Source organism: Adiantum capillus-veneris, chromosome 7 (assembly GCF_014529385.1).
Source record: "Adiantum capillus-veneris isolate H3 chromosome 7, ASM1452938v2, whole genome shotgun sequence".
Classification (NCBI taxonomy): Eukaryota; Viridiplantae; Streptophyta; class Polypodiopsida; order Polypodiales; family Pteridaceae; genus Adiantum; species Adiantum capillus-veneris.
In genome coordinates this window covers 7,242,390-7,255,995 of record NC_140937.1, presented here as the reverse complement: position 1 = coordinate 7,255,995, position 13,606 = coordinate 7,242,390, and the positions used below count along the sequence as shown (strand labels likewise).

Genomic DNA, 13,606 nt, shown 5'->3' with positions numbered 1-13,606 from the left:
CGTAGATGCAAGATCATCCACACAACCATAGAACCCAACACATAGGTAGTAACTCTTTTGAGAAATACGTTTACCTCGTGCATAGGATATCATGCTATACAAGGTTTTTGATCTATGTTTAGTTAGACTTACTATGTTCTTGTCATTGTGTATGGCATGCCAAGTGCATCTATACAACCTTAGAGAAGTATTTTAAGCTTGTGTAAGTATTTCTAATTTTGATATTGGTAATACTCATGACACATGTTTCAAAAGGACTAATTTTTAATTGTCTCTTTGGATAATAGATGAATGGGTCCAAGAAATTCATTCCTTTTATTAAAAAAATCCATGTAAATTCTCTTTGCTTACAACCTTTCTTTGGAAAAACTCGCTCGGCTTTGTATTTGCTCGAGAATCTTTGCTTGAAAGGTGTGATTCCTCATTTGTATGTGTGTGTTTAAATATGACAGATGTTTGAAGTGTGCACATCGTTTATTTCTGACCGAGTTTGTAATGAAGTATTTTGGACAAATAATCAGTTACTTCCTATGAGTAAGTGTGTGTTACTTCTTAAGCTCTCTCTGCAATGCGACGTGGTGGTCTGCATAGCCAAAGGCAGAGTATTTATTTACATCTAAGCCCTCCCTACAATGCGACACAATGTCTGCATAGTCAAGGACAAAGTGACAATACACACAACTATCTAAACTTTGAAGTAAAGACACTTGTTCAAAATGATCAATTATGGATTCAATAAGAAATAGAAAACATGCACAATTGCATATCTTCCATATTTGAACGCGCGCGCACACACACACACACAAACATGTGTAAAGGGTTGCACAATTGGCTATGCAAACCTTTAAGCAAGTGTGTGTATGCACGCGCAAACATAACAAATATGACAATTGTGCACATCTTCTATTTCTTGTAATGAAATGTATTGAAAAAGTGGTCAACTACTTCACTGCAAATAAGTCCTTAAGTCGTCTCTACAATGCAACGCGATGGTCGCACAAACAGAGACATTGTTTATTTAAACATAAGCCCTCCCTTTAGTGCGATGCAATGATCTGAACAGCTAGAGACAAATAATCTAGCACTGCCTAAACTCTCCCTTCAATGCTGCAGTATGTTTAAACAAACAGAGACAATGTTTATTTAAACATAAGCCCTCCCTTTAGTGCGATGCAATGATCTAAACAGCTAGAGACAAAGAATCTAGCACTACCTAAACTCTCCCTGCAGTGCGACATGATGGTCTCCACAACGAGGGAAAGATTTTCTAGTTTTCTAACCCCTCTTCAATGTAATATGAAGGTCTACACAACCAAGAACGGGTACCTAACCTTTGAACCCTCCCTACAGTGTGACGTTGTGGTCTACACAAGTAGGAACAAGGCACTAATATGTAAACTAACCCTAAAGCGTGAGACTATGCTCTACAACAACAGGGTTAGCAAAGGTCGGATACTTCAGAGATGATGCACTAATCTGTAGCTAAGTAGATAATTGAGTAGATTACTTAATGGAGAGAGATGATGCAAATGGAAGTCAAAGGTCGGACACTTCAGAGATGATGCACTAATCTGTAGCTAAGTAGATAATTGAGTAGATTACTTAATGGAGAGAGATATATTTCACACACAAGAGATTATAGAGTAGAGAGAGAGAGAGAGAGAGAGAGAGAGAGAGAGTACACACGATATATGTGGTTCACCCAATGTGGGCTATGTCCACAGGAAAGCAGCCACTCAATGGTTTTAGTACTTCAAAACAAGAAGTAGTTTACAAAGGGATTATACCCTTAATAGAGTTCCCGCCTTGCTTCACTCTCACCACCTCACACCCACCTTGTTGCATCAACTTCACACTATATAATGTGTGTAGAAATGGCCTCCTTTTATAGGCCAAAAGGGATGCCCTCTCTCATGAGAGGCAGCCATGTGTAGCCGCCCTTGTGTAGATAAGTCCAAATCGGACCCTCCAATCCGCCCATGTGTGGCCGCCCTTGAGAAGACAAGTCCGCTATTGAATTCGGCCACCGGCCACCGGCCATTGACTACCGGCCACCAACCGGTCAACCGACCGGTCGTTTTCCGACCACTTTCCGACCGTCGGCCAGCCATAATATTGTGGCCAAAAAATTTTGGTTTCCGGCGAGTGATTTTATTTCCGGCGAGTTATTTTTCTTCAGGCACGATTGGCTTTTCCTAATAATGGGGGCCTTACAAATGTGCGTTTTTTAATACAAAAAACTACAAGGGGTAAATCAGGCTCCATACTTAACATATGTTTGTGTTCTTCATTGTGTCTTTGTGCATGCGCTTTAGTACTTTACAATATATGAAGTTCATATAGCTAGAGGATATATGTAGCTCAAGTGTGTGAGCCATTTTTCTACAACGATCGATACCTGAGAGTTCCACTTGTTAACATGCAATTTATGCAAAAAAAATTCTAAGTTTTTGTGTTATCAAATGAATACTATGTAGATATGTTTTGGGGTTTAAATTTTGGTCTTTTACTAGTTTGCTTTCGCTTATGCACATAAGTGTGCTAACCCTTACTGCAGATTCATTGTTTTCCTTGTTTTAACAATGATATACTCCTAATGTACAACTAGGTAAGGAAAGTTCAGTTTGTCATCTTTTCCTTGCTAAGACTTCCTCTCTTTTGACGATTTTGCATTCCAAGGTGACTTTGCAGGTGACTTTGGACTTGCGAAACTGATGATGGGGATGATGTGATTTGTTCAATAAGGCATCCGTCTCTCCGCTTGTGTGCTTCAACATGCACTTCAATGTTTAGTGATTGTTGCTCTGATGTGGATGGTACTACTATTGTCTTTGGTGATAATAGGTTGTGGGTACCCCTAACTACATGAGCCTTGTTGACATACCATTTGGTTGCAAATTGGAAATTTGGTCACTGGGTACTTTGAGCTTTGTACTTCGTAGAACATTAGGGCCTAGTAGTTTGTTTTCATCCATGTTTACGAAGGTCTATCTTGTGCCCCCCAGGATGCTCATGTTCGAGATATTTTCACACAAACCTGCTTACCAACTTTTTGCATTAATGTAACATTAAAGCTTGTTGATTGTACAATAGATAACATTGTCATGGTCCCAACAGGACATGGTTGGACTTATCTCCAAAGTAAACAGATCGATAGAAGCTATGTTACCTTGCAGAGTAAGTGGCTCTTAATTCTTTTTCTCTCATGTTGCGTGCATATCATTTGGGATGTTTGCAAAGAGCTTCTAACTTGTCTAAGTTGTTTTTGTGTTATTATAGAAGGACTTGTGAAGATAATGTTGAGAAAGAATCCAGAGTACAAGCCTATGGTAGGCGATTGTTAGTAGACCATTGAGGTGTCTTTGTGAGTAGCGTATTGATATACAGGCAACAGACTCGCTTAAACCTCCCCACTTACAAACTTATGAGCTAATTGGATTTAACGTCTTAAGAAAGAAGCTAATCATATTTTGGTGGTTTAGAGAGGTTATTATACAATGATGCAAGATTATGATATCTAATCACAATTAAGTTCTAATATTAATTGTACATTAAGGTATATATACATTCATGATAAGAGAATAGAGCTATGATTGCTTTAATTACGGATGATGAGTTACAATGTACCTCTTAGATTGAATGTGATTAGGAAAGGCTAACCACAATTAATCTCTAAGAATAACTATTAATTATGGTGTAAGATACTAATGTAGGATTCATGAGAAGAGAGCTATGATCACTTTGAATTAAAGACGATGAGTTATAATGTGCCGCTTATATATATATATATATATATATATATATATATATATATATATATATATATATATATATATATATATATAGAGAGAGAGAGAGAGAGAGAGAGAGAGAGAGAGAGAGAGAGAGAGACGACATTATGTGGTACATCATGAGGTCTAGCATCATCATATGAGTCATTAATTATCGGGGGACATGGCACATGGCATGGTGCATATGGCCTACCACAGGGTTTGTACAATGGTAGTCTCTGTGAAAGAGGGTGTTTCCATAGATTGGCATTCACAACAGAATAGATTGCATGTGACCATGTATGGTGATGGTAAACCAATTGATAAGTCTAAGTATGATGTAACAATTAGGTCTTGATTTGGTCGGCAAGTAACAAACAAGTTGAGCACATAGATTTGTTAGTAGGAAAATGCATGGCTCAAACTAGTAAAGAGTAGCTTGCCATAGTGAATTTTTTTATGGTTGTAGGAAGGCAGGTCAGATTTTCTTGGTCTTTCCAAAACAGAGAGATGGAAAGAACGTTGGAAAAAGAACAAAGTGGCTCGTTAGGTATGGATTGATTAAGATTTTACTGGAAGGAGTTGTTTTTTTTTCTTAGATATGCAGAGATATGTGGTTGAGCAAGAATCCACCCACGAGGGTAGCATGCACCCTTGCAATTGAGCATAAGAACCTTTCTACACTAACTAGAGATCGTGTATCCTTAAGAAGGTTAGTCGCAATTCCTTATGCGTGTCAATAGAAACCCATTGCCATTTCATTGATAGCCAAAGAGTCTTAGGCTTGATTTCTTACAAGATCTGACCAATATTCACATGCATGTTTGCTATACCACCACGATACTATGTAAAAGGGAAATCATATAGACATTCTTGGGTGATAAGGTTTTTATGAACACTCACAACTATCATCCTAGATCCCCAATAGTATGATAAGCCTTCTTTTTCAAATTGTAGTCTATAGATTGTTGAGTTCACGTGACTTAATATGAGCTTTAGTCTGTCTATTCACTTTGCCACCTTTGTGTGCTTCTTTGTTTCCCTTCTCTTCCTAGGAGCATAGCCATCCTCCATTTGTACCCTCTAGTTAAACTTGTCTAGATATTCCATATAAGCTAAGGTCCCCCTATCATCATCTTCCAAAATATTGATGAATCGTCGAGTGTCTACCCTTACATATTAAGTGTTGCATCACATTAGCCTTGTTGAAAGGCACCAAATTTTTTCATATCTCTACATCATGCAATTTTTTAGAGAGATGGGAGGAAATGAATGACTAACGTGAATTATTTATGATGAATGTGAACTAATTGATTGGTTTGATCTTATAAGTAGAGATGAAGCATTAAGTAGAGGTGAAGCATTATACGGATGTTTAAATAACTGTGTAAGTGATACATTCTAGGACAATGATGGCATGTGATGTGTGATATACATTCCTCTTGGCTGAGAATAAGTGTTAGATGCTTCATGGCCCCAACCTCGTTAAGGTGGGCATCTTGACTTTCCTTCTACCGAGGGAGATAGACAAAGTACCAAGTGTCTACCAAGGACTAGAAGAGAGGCATATTAACTACATATGAACTAAGATAAGCCTACATCTTTTTATGCTCTTATGGAAGCATTTGTGTGCTCTAATAGAAGCACAACATGATATGGACCTTCTTGTTTTGTTGATGATGTCCACACCTTGGTCCTCTTCTTGATGGCACATTCCTTAATGGATGCCACGGCATCCTTCTTGTCCTCCCTGTCTAACTTCCTTGACCAAGGTGAACCACCTTAAGTGGATGTGGGGGAAACTTCCAAGTGCTTTTTTATCCCTCATAACACTAAGTATGGCACCACATAGAGAATGATGATAATACCCCCTAATACTGTGATCACTATGAAGGTAACAAGGTGAGTCAAAACTGTAAAATCCTAGAGAGTTAATGGACTAATACGAGTAGCACCTCCAAGTTTATTATAATCCCTAACAAGGAAACAGTGCCAGATTCCAAAAAAAAGATCTCAACAGGATTATCTACGAGTCAATGGAGAGAGAAGAATCAAGATTAATGATCAGTGCTTGAACGCACATACATTATACTTTTGAAGTTATGCAAAGCCAAATTAAGCAATGATAAAGCACTTTATTTATCAACTCGTCCCTTGTGGTTGATAGGATTCTCCGAGTAATGAAAGAGTTGTATGCAAAGGTAGTAGTTCTTGTAAGCTCCTCCTTGCTCAAATATTCTGACGATTACTTTGCTGCTCTCAGACAGAAAGGGTTGCCTGTAGGTAGATTTTGTAACAGTGAGCTTTGGAAAACCTACTAAGGTGGAGCAAACCATTGAGTGAAGCTTTACTCTGGTTAGGAGGATTTGAACATAATCAACTCTAAGAGAGATACAATGGGCTTCGGCACTGAGTAATCTAATGCCCTTGAGCACTGGGGAGTTTCAACTCAACATCATTGATGTAAATGATACTAGTTCTAACAGAATTAAGCGTACCAAGTCAAAGCAGCCTGCCTACATAATCCAACAGATGGACGACCTTGACTTCATACCAACATAAACAAATTAATCAAGGGAGCAAAATTAACATCAATCATACCTAGTCTGTTAGCAGGTAGAAAGGACACGTTTGCATTCTGAAGGACCCATATAGGCAAGGTACCCATTTACAAACATGAGAGAAGATTTCAGTAATTCAAGACTTCACATGCAAAGCCAAATTGCGTACGACTCCATTGTTCACTAATGGCTTGTTTTAGATAGACAACAATGATGCATGACCCCAAAATACTTCTTCAGTGAAGAGGGAACCTCTGGAGAGCATCACAATGTGATCAAGGTAAAGCCATTTTCAAAAGTTTTGAGAGCTGACAATGACCATGTCAGCAAACCAACTGCGTGTTGTAGGGGAAAGTCCCTACAACAAGCTGCCCTTGAAAAAACGACTCTTCGTATGTTCTCCCGTATGATATACAAAAAAAAACACCTCAACATTGGCTTTAACTTAATAAGCTCCTCAGTCAGTTTTCCCAAACATAATCAAAACCAATAACAAGCAGCAAGCAATCAAGATTAATAAAAATTTCCAGACTCAGTTTCGAATTGGGTCTCTTCTCTTCAGGCCCCTTCAACCAGCTTCTCACATTCTCTCAGATCCACAAGGATCCTTTCTGCATTGGGCCCAGAATGGACTGCTCCCTTAGCTGCCTCCAAAACTGATTTTCTGTGGTGAGGGGCTTCTTCCAATTTGAGGAGAACATCATGTAACGATCCTGCATTAACCACCTCGGAAACAAGTAGTTTACCCACAAGAGCTCCGAGATGCTTTGGAGCCAGTGGTACATCAAATGCAAGGTCATCAAGTTGCTCTGCCACCATTCCTATGCCACTTGCAATATCTTTCGTAGACAAGACTTCCTTGGACCACAAAAATTCCAACAGCGTTCCAACCAGGTCTCGCTGTCTATCTTGAGCTTCCAAAAGAGCCATGATGGCCATCTGCACAAACTGGGGATAGAACTCCTTGTTTTCTAATTCTTCCACACAAAGCTTGGCTTCATTAAGATCACCGACTGAAAGAAATTCTTTCAGCAAAGAGTCCGACTTTCTCTCAAGTGCTGCAGGATTTAATGCCAGTGGTGCAGCCTGTTTCGGTGGTACGGAGACCTTTTCCTTCTCAGCAGGCTTCACGTTTGCACTAACCTGCCCCTTATTAAGGGGTTCCAGTACCCTAGGCACAGGAGAAGGCGTTTTTAGTGTCGAATCTCCTAGCAGTGCACTTGGTCGATTGATTAAGGACACGGCACTCCCTTGAGGTAGGAATTTAGAACTTGCACTATTTGGCCTGGATCCAGGAGCAGGTTTGCTAGGCATTGCATTCGGGGCTGGAATCAAACCTTCTCTTGGGATTTTGTTCTTGCTTTTAGAGGAATACGTTTCCCACCCATCAGAATCCACAACCGGTATAAAATTTGGCACTGGAGACGCTGCACCAGGCATTTTCCCACCGCCTGGCAAAAGACTAGGCATCCCTGGCATCATCCCACCCATCCTTGCCAGTGGAAAATTGTTTCCTAAACCAGGCATACCAATGACCCCCGGTGGCCCCCGCCCATTTCTTAAACCCGAGCGAATACCGAGCGTTTGCTCAGCTTCTGCATGAATCTCATTAATTGTTTTCGCCTTCACCTGATAAAGCATAAGAAAGAACAACCTGTTAAGCTAAGCCCTTCACATGACACACTACACCAATATGTTCTGATTCAAGAACTGACCTCCTCACGTCGAGGTACCCATTTATTAGCCCGCATATCGACTGCATTCTGAATCATGAACCTGATTCGTGCAGGCAAGCTGCGGTTCTTGCTAAAGTCTTTCAACTGAGAGAAATAGATGTCTATAGCTTTAGCAGACTTTGGACTCTCGTCGAGCTGCTTCCCAACTGTTGAAAACAGTTGGCAGAGTGCTTCCAAGCTCTCTTCGGCAGGAGTAGCTTTGGAATCAGGGCCTATAAGCATCTGTTCAAAAACAGAAACCATGGCATATAAGAAACGAGGCAGGTATATATGCAGAAAAAGTAACTACCATGTGCCTTCCAGTATTAATACATACTTGCACGCAGTGATGCACAATCTTCTCCGGTATCATTTTTTGCTTGAAAAGTTCTCCTATCAGCCTAATGTTTCCCAACGTTCGAAGCTTTACTAACTTTTCTTTCTCAAAACGCTCCACTTCTTGTTCCGGTTTGGTCATTTTTTGGATGTCTGCCCTAAGGTTATCAGCTCCTTCAAATTCTTCCTGGCAACTGTTCAATAAAATCCGACGAAAAGTCACGGGTTTTCCGTCATCTTCATCAGATGGAAACTCGGGAAGTGCCTTGCTGAGATGTACACAGAGCTCTGCATACATTGGACAAAAGGTAGGCTCTAAAACAGCCTTGTCGAAAACAAGTGATATAACACCCTGTCATAAGACCATCATTACATTAAAAAACTTGAATCTCACTAGATCAACAAACAAGTCAAAAGACTAAATACCTTCAGAATCTCAGCAGAATCAATGCCAGAATTCAGTAATTGCTCCAAGAGCACATCAAACTTCTCTGGCGTCAATTTGTTCAGAATTCTATCACAAATGCAAACAAATAGTCAGACATGCACAGTAGCTTCAGTCGCAAATTTACAGTCTTGAGAGAAAATCCTATTATCTAGATGGGAAGAAATTACCCTTTAACAGTCCTAAGGACCTTATCCTTCTCTGACATTTCACCTCTCCTTGCTGACCAAGGATTAGCAGCTCGAATTATTGCAGGCGCAGGACCCTGCATCCATGTTAAGAGACATATTGGATGTCACTCTAATTTCCGTATTTGTTTGAATTTTAAACAGAGACATAGCCTGGAGACATACCCCTGGGGCCAATGGCTCCTGTTGCCTCGGGTACTGAGGTTCTTGCTGTCTATATGCATGCTGTGGCTCTTGCTGCCGAGCTGTTTGATAACTCGAAGCTTCATGTTCCAGATCCTTCTCGCGCCAGTCACTGTCAGACCTTTTTCCTGAGTCCTTTGGGACATCCCTCCCTTTATCGTCAGGAGTGGGGTAAGGTAACGGTGCTCTACTCTTCCAATCACGATTATCTGTCTCCGTGTAGCGTGGCGCACTAGGCGGAGCTTGTGCCTGAATTTAGACATGGCAATGAAAGAAGAAGAAATATAGCATGAAAAGTATATTGACTTTGCAATGAATCTTTCAAACATGCAAGCAGGCGTGCCCTGTTATCCAATGGCTAAGAAAACTCACTGCACAATGCTCTCAAGCGCGCAAGCACAAATGCCTTGTTCTTAAATTTATCTCAAAAGACCAATCCATGTGCCTTGTTTTACTCTCTCTCACTGATAAAGCAAGCAAGTCTAGCTGTTTAAAAAAATTACATTTGTAGCTGGTCGAGCCCACTCCGGCTCCTCAGCTATAGAGAGCTCGGCCTCAATCTCACTAATAGCAGTTCTTATGTCCAGCGGAATTTCCTTAAGAGCCTGCACATGGATGCAATATTTAAAGGGTAAGAAGCCCTGAAACCACAGAAAAAGAAGGTACCTGGAAAGCTTTTGCATTAAGAACTACTTTGCGTGTCTTGTGGTGGCATTTTTACAAAGAAAGAAAATCTTATAAATTTGGCAATCAACAAGAATCCCACCTCTTTATACTTGTACAGCTCCTCACGACTGTACCTGATTCGCTCAGACGATGGCTTCTGAGATCTTGAATCTGAACCCTAGAACCAGAAAGGCAAAAATTCAGAGGCCCACATTACAAACGTCATATGAAGCTCTGATAAATGCAGACAGCTTGCTAACTGGAAACAGGGAGGCACTGCATGTATGAAACATGGCAACATACATGTGCAGTTTATTGGCTTTCACATGGAATAGAGAGCCAACATCATTCCAACTAGAATGCATCATCACAGTAACATTGCAGAGCATCCACACAAAGCCGTCAAAGTTCCCATATACTTCACATGCTCTGCCCTGGTCTACATTCTTGACACAGACCATGCAAGCATCGTCACACCAGTACACCTGCACCTGGGACAAAGATCATCCTCCTCTCTTCAATATACCCAACACCAACCAACAAGATTTGAGTGAACTGATGTAGAACTCCATCACCCATCCTCAACAGTCCTTAAGAGGCGCACACTAACACTGATCTCCAGGATTCATGACGAGGGGCCACATAAACTTTTTACAACCACTGATCACAAAGCAAAGATCTACACTCAGGAAGCTAAATAAAAAATGAAGAGCAAAAGGCAGCGGGTGAAAGAGCAAACCTTACCATGTCTGCACTAATCAAGAAGGGTGATCATGCAAAGAAACAAAAAACAACAGCAAAATCAAAGGAACGGCCGTTTTCCAACAATCACACAACCGTAGAAACATATAAGCTGGCAAACCCAACGATCATGATCACAGCTAAAGCATCACCGACATAGCCTGAGTCATACCAGGAAAAACAAGGAGACAAATTGGAGAGGCAGCCGTCTCAAAAGCCCAGATAGAAACAGAGCCATTTGCAATATCAAGCAGCGTTGAAGCAATCAGGCACACCCAGCAGTTAAATGCATCTGTAAACCCTAATCTACTCGACATGGTATTATCTTGTCAGACACGATCTTAATCAAGCTTGCAAAAACGCCAAAGAAAAAAAAAAGCATACCAGGCCATCGTTCAGGCGAGTTGGGAACAGAGGATCAGGGAAGCTGTTAGTGGATGTGATCAAGCTGCTCCCTGAAGTGCTGCTGCTGCTGCGGGGGCCAAAAAGGCGCCCCTTACCGCCACCGGGCCTTAAGCTAACGGTTTGATCTGACTGCATCGATCAATGGAGGTAGGAAGAGAGGGATTCGTGAGGCGCTGAGGGTAATGAAGAGGTGGGAGCGGCGGAGCAGGGGTTGGTACACGAGAGATCGCACCTGTGGGCGAAGGCGGTCACTTGTCTTGTTTTGTCAACAGATTGAGGAATGGAAGGAAGCCATGGCCGCAGGGCTCCGTGAGCTCTCTGGAGGAGCAAAAGTATTATAGATATATCTTCCCCCGACGACCATCTAGCGACTGTCGGTCCATTGCTTTTACCCGACGGGTAATTCTGTCACACCTCACCCCTCTTTGTAGGGTTCCATGTATTGCTTTTAACCTCCATATACCTAGTGAAAAACAAATTTTCTTTTTTCGTTGCATGATCATGTTGATCTTGGTTGAAAGTCACATGTGTTCCTTCACTCAAAGGCTTATTGTAGGAGAAAATATGTGCTTGATATAAATGACAGACCAAGCAAGTGTGTGTAGAGAGCTGTCAAAGCTTATGTATGTGCATGCCTCAGGTGTGGGTAGAGAGTTGTGCATGCCTCCCTCCACCACTGCACATAGAAAAAAGGTTGAGAATACATAAGAGGTATAGTTGTGCCAAAGCTTAGGTATGTTTTTCATCTTTCCTCAGCTCCGTTGATAAAGTACTTGTGTATGTTTGCCATGGGCAACTGAACTCCTTAAGATTATAGAGTTTTGCATGTGTTGAAGGAAGGATTTCTCCATAGATATAACATATTATGATGAGCGATAAATTCCTTTAACGCTTTGATCGATTTGTCATTTGAACATTGCATTTTTAAGTAGTGGAACATGGCCTTGAGACACTCTTTCAAAGAATTTTTTCCAATTTGCTTGTTCAATTTTCCTAAAAGCACTTTATAGTTATGGATTGAACATGGTGTCACGTTAGATATAAGTGCATTTGGAAAAACATTTTGGATTCAATTGATTATCAATTCCATTATGGCATGCACTGAAAACATTATTTCCCCAATTGAAGGGAAACAAGTGAAAAGTAGAAGACTTTGCTCTTTATGCATGACCAAATTTCATAATTTTCTCTTGTTCTTCTTGCTATATGAATTATTTTGTCTCATTGTTTGAAGCATACCTTTTCCCTCCATGTGGAGTATGTCTTTGTTTAGCATTGGCAAATTGCTATTGCTGGGTAAAGAGTTAATCGTTCTTCTCCTTATGCTCTTTAAGAATTCTCTTAAGTAAATGCTCACTATTGTTACTTTAATTCCGCTACAATCAATGTTATAGCCATATTTCGTTACATTGGTATCATAGCTACGGACGATAGCCAACCCTTGCTCCCCACACTTGAAACATTTATGGTCTTTGCAAAAAACTTCTAACTCTTTCGGAGAGAGTTTATTTTTACCTTTGTAAACTCCTTTCTCCTTGGTCTTGTTGCTATTGTTGTTGCTAGAATTTCCTTGGGAAGGGTTTTGAGCATTTTATCCCTCAAGGTTCATTTCGGTCTTTAGTTTCCATGGGCTTAAAATTCCTTTTAGCCCCTTGTTGGGAACTGATTCGTGAAGCGACCATCGTATGGTGAATCACCTCATTAATGGTCCTAGGCCTTTGAGAGTTGACATACTCGACCATATCTTCAAGTAGTCCCACACAAAATTGTTGCTTTTGTTCGGCGAAGTCTAAAGTTTTGGTAGACAATAGAATCAATGATTTTGAGATGTAAATCCCAAAACTTGTCCACATACTTGTGGATATACTCATTAGCTTCAAACTTCGCCATTCGGTAAGCACTTTGTCTTTGGCATTGCTTGCAAGACATTGCTTCATTATGGAAACTCGTAGAGTTTTCCATGTCTTGGAAGCTTCACCATTACCTCGTAGACTAGCCCACCATTATCGAGCAGTCTTCATGATGCAAACTAAGCTTTCCGACAAACAAATGAGGTGGGAAAATTTTATTTCGCGATTTAATTTTCATATTACTGGCAAGCACAATCAAGTGGTCGATGCTCTATCACGACGACCAAAAGTAAATGCCGTGTTTATAGCAACTCACAATGATCTATTTTCTATGATAGATGAGTATGCTACTGAGCCTAACATCAGGGATATAATGCCAGCCCTAGCCTTAGGGAAGATGTAAAGTGCCACTAAGGTAGCGGAAAATCCTCTCGACAGCCTGCCAATGCTTAGACCCTGGGCTATGTATAAATCTGCTGACCTATGAGACTGCAAACTGAATATCCGAACTCGTGTTGCATACATAAATGAGGCAGCCAACAGTAGTTTGGTAAAGAGTGACATCAGCAGGATCGCGAGCATCATGTAGACTCAACTTCAAACCTATTTCCATGGGAGTGGCAATAGGTTTGCAATCCTCAAGTCCAAACTTACATAGCAATGTCTCTATGTAACTTTCTGACACAAGGCAATACCACCATCACACTGCTTAAACTGTATACCCGAGTAATGATGCAACATCCCCA

The 13,606-nt window shown here is 40.7% G+C and overlaps 1 protein-coding gene across 1 annotated transcript; it reads right to left on the bottom strand.

Annotated features, from left to right (window-relative positions):
- Nucleotides 1-6,510: 6,510 nt before the first annotated feature.
- Nucleotides 6,511-11,342, bottom strand: LOC147453396 (eukaryotic translation initiation factor-like). The gene is made up of 9 exons (XM_086515584.1): nucleotides 10,990-11,342; nucleotides 9,965-10,042; nucleotides 9,702-9,803; nucleotides 9,181-9,447; nucleotides 8,998-9,092; nucleotides 8,809-8,896; nucleotides 8,384-8,734; nucleotides 8,047-8,289; nucleotides 6,511-7,960 (listed from the first exon to the last, which is right to left on the bottom strand). Exons 1-9 carry the CDS (start codon nucleotides 11,143-11,145, stop codon nucleotides 6,890-6,892), a joined length of 2,451 nt encoding a protein of 816 aa, XP_086371710.1. The 5' UTR covers nucleotides 11,146-11,342; the 3' UTR covers nucleotides 6,511-6,889.
- Nucleotides 11,343-13,606: the final 2,264 nt, after the last annotated feature.

Bases quoted from the DNA above. Each gene is read 5' to 3' on its own strand.
- LOC147453396 (XM_086515584.1), bottom strand. From the start codon at position 11,145: ATGCAGTCAGATCAAACCGTTAGCTTAAGGCCCGGTGGCGGTAAGGGG. The intron at 9,804-9,964 runs GTGGGATTCTTG...ATCCATGTGCAG, and splicing joins AGCTGTACAAGTATAAAGAG to GCTCTTAAGGAAATTCCGCT. The intron at 9,093-9,180 runs GTATGTCTCCAG...ACATGGATGCAG, and splicing joins AGGAGCCATTGGCCCCAGGG to GGTCCTGCGCCTGCAATAAT.